Source organism: Micromonas pusilla (assembly GCF_000151265.4).
Source record: "Micromonas pusilla CCMP1545 genomic scaffold MICPUCscaffold_8, whole genome shotgun sequence".
Lineage (NCBI taxonomy): Eukaryota > Viridiplantae > Chlorophyta > Mamiellophyceae > Mamiellales > Mamiellaceae > Micromonas > Micromonas pusilla.
Genome location: NW_003315889.1, coordinates 667,790 through 673,789, shown reverse-complemented (window position 1 = coordinate 673,789; position 6,000 = coordinate 667,790). Strand labels below are relative to the sequence as shown.

Sequence of the window (6,000 nt, the reverse complement as noted above, 5' to 3'; positions counted from 1 at the left end):
GCAAACGTTAAGATCGTCGATCGATCAGACGTTGCCGCCGAACCCGCTCGCGGCGGCGATCGTCGAGGCGCGGTTCTCCACGGAGAGGAAGAGACGACGGCCGAGAGAATCTGTGGCGGCGGCGGCGGCGACGACGACGACGGACGACGGCGGCGACGACGACGACGGCGACGTCGCCGTGCAGACACTTCCGCCGAACCCGCTCGCCGCGGCGTTGGTCGAGGCGCGATTTTCCACGGAGAGAAAAAAGAGGCCGCGGGAGACGCCCCGGGAGACGCCGCCCGCGGGGGCGAGGAGCGCGCCGCCGCGCGGGATCGCGGCGCTCGTCGACGCAGACGACGTCGACGACGACGCGGCGCGCGGCGGGCTGAGACGACGAAGGAAGGCGACGGCGCCGGCGAAGAGCGTGCCGTACGAGCCGCCGCAATCCCCCCTCGAACTGGCCGCGGCGGCGACGCTGAGGATGCTCGACTCGCCCATGGGCAGCGCGTTGAAAGCGCGCGTCGAGGCGGCGCAGGCGGCGGAGTGCGCGCGCGAGGCTGCCGCCGCCGTGGTCATGGAGGCGACGAGGGAGCTGGAGGAATCGGAGGAGTCCGACAGGGCGTTGAAAGAAGCCGCGATCACGTTGACCGCGCGGACGGCGGCGGCGACGACGCGAGACGCGGACATGGCCGCGTTCGATGACGTCGCGGCGGCGGACGACGAGGAAGACGACGACGAGGAGGAGATGCCTCTCTACGCCAACGTGTTCGAGACGCTGGGAATCCGATCCTCGGTGAAGAAGACTCCCGCGGCGTTGAGGGCGGGTCAGAAGCCGTTCGGCAGCGGCCCGTCGCGGCTCGAGGGGCGGCGACTGAGGCCGTCGTTCGATACCCCGGCGGCCGCTGGCGGGAACGGTGAGAAGGCGACGCCGCGGCGGAGCGTCCTCGCGTGGCTCGGGATCGAATCGCAGGAGTGAACGCGCCCGCGTGGCGGAACGACGACGACGACGACGACGAAATCGACGACGACGAAATCGACGACGAACGTACAACTACTAAAGATGCGATCACGCCGTGACTACACCGCGAGCGCGTCGCGTCGCCGCCCGCGCGTCACTCCTCGGACAGGTCGATCTCCAGGAGGATCTCCTTCCCTCCCTCCTCGCGTCCCGGACTCGCGACTCTCTCCGCCCCCCCGTCTCCCCCCCCCCCGCTCCCGCCGCTCCCGCCGCCGCCGCCGCCGCTCCCGCGGTTCCCGAGCTCCAGCTCCCTCCGCACGCTCTTCAACCCCGCGCGCGCGTCCCCTCCGGACCCTAACCCGCCGCCGCACGCCCTCGCCATCGTCTCCGCGACGTGCTTCCTCACCGCGGCGGACATGCCGTACGCGATCACGTTCCCGACGCCCTGCGTGCTCATCCCAATCGCCTGCAACACATACAGCGCGTATACGTCCCCGGTCGTGTCCCCGCCTTTGAACATGTTCACGACTCGGTTCAACGTCGGAAAGAACCACGCGCATATTAGGATCACCGGGTACGCGCCGAGGCGGCGGAGGAGCCTCCGGAGCGTCGCCGCGGTGGCGGCGTCGTCGTCGCCGCGCGGGCCGCCGGTTTCCTCGTCGTCGTCGTCGTCGCTTCCGCTGTCTTCCATATCGCCGCCTCCGCCTCGCGCCGCCGCCTCGCGTCGCGCGTCCTCGCGCATCGTCGCCGTCGCGCTCGCGAGCCGCGTCATCGCGCTGAGCTGCTTGTACAGCGCCGCGTACACGCGCACCTCGTACGCTATGACGCACCACACCGGGACGTAGAAGCACATCAGTCGAAACGCCTGCGCGGTTCTTCCGCGTCGCGCGTCGATCCAGCACCACGCCCCGGCTGGACCCAGGACCCCCGCGCTCCACGGCACGGTCGCGAGCGCGCCGGAGACGCTCCATATCACGGCGTGGAACCGCCTCACGTCAAAGGGTCTGTTTGTTCTTTGTTCTGATGACATCATGAGCGACGCGCCCACCGCGCCTCCGTTCTTTCGCGCGTTGCTGAGCGTGTACGCGATGGCGCACGTCCACAGGACGGACGCGAAGGAGAAGAACTGCAGCGTGAGCGCCTGCGTCGTGCACGCCGCGGTGTCCCCGTCGGGCATGAAGAACATCGGCCACGTCGCGTTCCCGAACTCCGCGATGGAGAGCCCGAAGACGAGCTGGAACGCGAACGACGTTCGAAGGTGCGACGCGTGAAGGAACACCGCGATGATGACGACGCAGCCGAGCATGGAGAAGACGCCGCCGGCGAGGACGATCTCCGCGACGGTCTCGAGCTGCGCCCGGGAGAGGCTCGAGACGTTCTCGAGGCTCTCGCGCGTCATCGCACCCACCCGGCGCGCGTGGCTTCACGGAGAGATCGCGCGCGCGCGGAACTGATGTTGACGTCCTGTCCCAGCCGCGCCGCGTCCGCGTCCCAGTGAACCAGTTCGAAGTTGGCACTTTTCTCGGTTGGCACGACGAAAAGTCGCCGTCGCCTCGGCCACACCACGCCGCGCACTCGCGATGACGCTCGAAGCGGACGGCGCGCTCGTCGGCGTCATCGGCGACGAGGACACGGTGACCGGGTTCGTCCTCGCCGGCGTCGGCGACGTCGACGAGCGGCGGCGGCGGAACTTCCTCGTCGTGGACGACGACACCACCGAGGCGGCGATACGAGAGAAGTTTAACGAGCTCGTCGCGCGTGGCGACGTCGCCGTGGTGCTCGTCTCGCAGCACGTCGCCGACCGCGTGCGACCGCTCCTCGACGCGCGCGCCGCGTCCGGCGCGACCGTCCCCGCGGTGCTGGAGATCCCGTCGAAGGACGCGCCGTACGACGCGACGCGAGACGCCGTCTTATCGCGCGCGCAGCGCGCGCTGGGACGAGGAGACGAGGACGAAGAACTCAGAGGATGACGAGAGCGAGAGCGTTCGTTCTTCTACTCGTATCTTCTCTATATTCCTACGACGGACGACGACCCCCGCTACGTAACGTCTTCGCGCTTCATCACTTCGTCGGCGACCGGTACTCGCCCACGAGCTCGACCGCCCTCCGCAGTATCCCCAGCCGCTCGCGCTCGCCCTCGTCGTACTCGACGCGCGCCTCCTCAAAGTGCAGCCGCGCCCTCGCCGTCGCCTCCGCGCCCCCAGCCTTCACCAACGCCAACCCGGCGGCGACGCGGCAGTCACCCAAGCTCGGATCCCTGTCCCCGAGCGCCGCGCGCCGCGTCTCCAGCACGTCCTCGAGCATATCGATCATCTCGAGCAAACCCGCGCGGTGAAACGGCAGCGTCTTCGCGGGCGGAGTGCGCACGACGCGAAGCGCCTCCGAGAGTTTCGCGCCGAGCACCGCTGAGGTGCGTTCCATACGAGCGAACGTCGGGGTGGAGTTGAAAGGCGTCAGAAGCGGAGTTGAAAGGCGTCGAGGTGTGTCGGGATTGAAAGCGAGGGACCCTGGGCGGAGAGAAACGCCGGCAAAAGTCCTTAAGGATCGGCGTTCACCACGCCGACGCGCTCGTATGGGAACCAGTGCGAAGAAGAACGCGCCTGAGACGCACGCGTCGTACCACGCGTCCACGATCGGCGTCGTGCACGACAGCGCGCGCGCGTCGTCGCCGTTCTTCGCGAACTGCCGCGACAGCGCGTAGTACCCGCTCGTCGTCCGCGGGTCCTCCGGGCCGTGCGCCTCCGCGCGCCAGTAGACGTCTTCTGCGAACCGCCTCAACGCCTCCTCGCCCTCTCCCTGCGCGCTGCGCAGCTGCCCGAACATCCGCGCCAAGTCGCCGCGCATCTCGTGCGTCGCGTCGTCGGGGCGCTTCAACACGAGCCACGACGCGAGCGAGAGGAAGTCCTCGCACTCGCGCGCGCGGCGCAGCGCGAGGTTAGCGCGCGCGGCGAGGAGGTAGTGCGGGAAGCGCTCGATCGCGGGGCTCGGCTTGAAGATTTCCTGCGCTCTCTCCACCGCGTCCAACGCGACGGGCAGCGCCGCCTCGAGGTCGAGCTCGTCGCCGCTCGCGAGGAGCTTCGTCGCCTCCTGCGACGCGATCTTGAGCATCATGAGCTTGAACGGCTGCACGAGGTCGCGTCGGCGGCGGTCGACGAGGATCTCCTCGACGGATGCGGCCGGGAGGAGCGTGACGCCGTCTTTGCCGCCGCCGTGGTGCTCGTCGGGGGCGCCGAGGACGGCGCAGGTGTGCAGGACGTCGGGGTCGACGGTGTGCGTGCGGACGTAGCGGCCCGCGCGGAGGTCCTGCGCGCGTGGAGAGAGAGAGAGAGAGGGGAGGGGAGGGAGTGGGGTGAGGGAGGGGGGAGACGCGCGATCGCTCGCTCGCTCGCGAGGCTTCTTCTCGTTTTAGGCGACGCGACGGCGCGCGAGGACGAGGACGGGGACGAAAAGGAGGACGAGGACGACGACGACGCACCGCCGCGAACTTGATCGGGCCCTCGTCGAACAGCTGCGACGCGAGCTCGGACATGATGAACATCTGCGCGCGGCGGGGCGCGAGGGGGAGGGGACGGACGGCGCGCGTCAGGATTCGCTCCGGACGGACGGAACGACCAAATCGGGCGCGACGCGCGAGCGGGGAGCGGAGGACGAGCGCGACGCGCGAGCGGCGACGGACCTTGCCCTCGCTCGTCTGTATCCGGTGCAAGTGCGCGTCGCCGAGCGCGAATATCGTGTACGGGAGCTCCATGGCCCTCGACGCGGGGGGACGGAGCCAGCGGCGCGCGCCGACGACGAGTGCGAGAATCATCGTTCGTGGACCGTGAACTTGCATCGTCGCGGGCGGGCGCGGGCGGACTCTTAGATTTTTTCACTCGTCTGGTCTCGCCGCCGCCGCGTCCTCCGCCTTCTCGTCGCTCTTCTCGCGCTTCCGTTCGCGCGACCGCGACCGCGACCGCGACCGCGCCTTCTCGTCGCTCTTCTCGCGCTTCCGTTCGCGCGACCGCGACCTCGACCGCCGCCGCCGTCTCTTCTTCCTCCGCCGCCGCGAAGACGACTCCGAGGATCCGCTCGACGACGACTCCGAGGATCCGCTCGACGACGACGACGACGACGACGACCGCGAACGCCGACGACGACGACGCTTTCGACGCTTCTCGCGACGACGCTTCGACTTCCGTTTCCGTCGGCTCCTTCCGCGCGACCGCGACTCGCTCCGGCTGCGACTCCGACGCCTTCCGCCGCCGCCGTCGCCGCCGCCGTCGCCGTCGCCGTCCTTCCCCCCGTCGCGCTCCCCGCCGCGGCTGCGGCTCCGGCTCCGGCCGCGGCTGCGGCTCCGGCTCCGGCCGCGGCTCCGGCTCCGAGTGCGGCTCCGGCTGCGGCTGCGGCTGCGGCGCCGACTTCGACTCCGACTCCGCCGCCGTGTCCGCCGCCGCTCGCGGCTCCCGCCCCCGCCGCTCCGTCGCCGCTTCCTCCTCTCCTTCCGTTCCCTTCGCGCCGCCTCCTTTCGCTTCCGCTCCGCGACCTCTTCCTCGTACTTCGCGATGATGCTTCGCTTCCCCCACGCGAGCGTCATCTTCACGCCTCCGAGCGCGCCGCCGTTCTTCGCGAGCTGCGGCGTCAGCGTCGCCATGGCGTCGTCCGCCTCTCGCTGCGTCTCGTACTCCGCGAACGCGAAGCCCTCGCACGCGCGCACCTCGCACGAGTCCCCGAACGGCTTGAAGATGTCCACGAGGAGGGAGTGCTCGACGAACGGCGGGAGGTTGCCTGCGGCGCGCGCGGCGGGGACGGGACGGGATCTCAGGGTTGGTCGGTCGGCCGCGCGTGGGCGCGCGCGCGTCGCGAGTTGACATCGATCGACGCGACGCGCGCGAGGTCCGAGGCGCGACGACGACGCGAGAGAGAAGACGCGCGCGACGACGACGACGACGACGACGACGACGACGACGACGACGACGACGACGCGCGCGCGAGCGTGGAGGGACGCGTACCGATGTAGATCGACATCGCCGCGACGGCGCCGGGGAAGACGCGGGACCGTCGCGCGCGGCGTCCGCGCGCGA

At 70.2% G+C, this 6,000-nt stretch overlaps 4 protein-coding genes across 4 annotated transcripts; 1 reads left to right on the top strand and 3 right to left on the bottom strand.

The window, feature by feature from the left end:
* Positions 1–1,094: 1,094 nt before the first annotated feature.
* MICPUCDRAFT_60176 (uncharacterized protein) lies at positions 1,095–2,339 on the bottom strand (the record flags this gene model as incomplete). Its single annotated transcript, XM_003060358.1, has 1 exon — positions 1,095–2,339. One exon carries the CDS (start codon positions 2,337–2,339, stop codon positions 1,095–1,097), a length of 1,245 nt encoding a protein of 414 aa, XP_003060404.1.
* A 181-nt stretch (positions 2,340–2,520) lies between these two features.
* Positions 2,521–2,910, top strand: MICPUCDRAFT_60175 (H+-or Na+-translocating f-type, v-type and A-type ATPase superfamily; the record flags this gene model as incomplete). The annotated part of the gene is made up of 1 exon (XM_003060654.1): positions 2,521–2,910. One exon carries the CDS (start codon positions 2,521–2,523, stop codon positions 2,908–2,910), a length of 390 nt encoding a protein of 129 aa, XP_003060700.1.
* A 91-nt stretch (positions 2,911–3,001) lies between these two features.
* MICPUCDRAFT_60174 (uncharacterized protein) lies at positions 3,002–4,688 on the bottom strand (the record flags this gene model as incomplete). The annotated part of the gene is made up of 2 exons (XM_003060357.1): positions 3,002–4,243; positions 4,416–4,688. 2 exons carry the CDS (start codon positions 4,686–4,688, stop codon positions 3,002–3,004), a joined length of 1,515 nt encoding a protein of 504 aa, XP_003060403.1.
* Positions 4,689–4,808: 120 nt separating this feature from the next.
* MICPUCDRAFT_60173 (uncharacterized protein) lies at positions 4,809–5,570 on the bottom strand (the record flags this gene model as incomplete). The annotated part of the gene is made up of 1 exon (XM_003060356.1): positions 4,809–5,570. The coding sequence occupies one exon, from the start codon at positions 5,568–5,570 to the stop codon at positions 4,809–4,811; it is 762 nt and encodes a 253-aa protein (XP_003060402.1).
* Between the last annotated feature and the right edge of the window lie 430 nt (positions 5,571–6,000).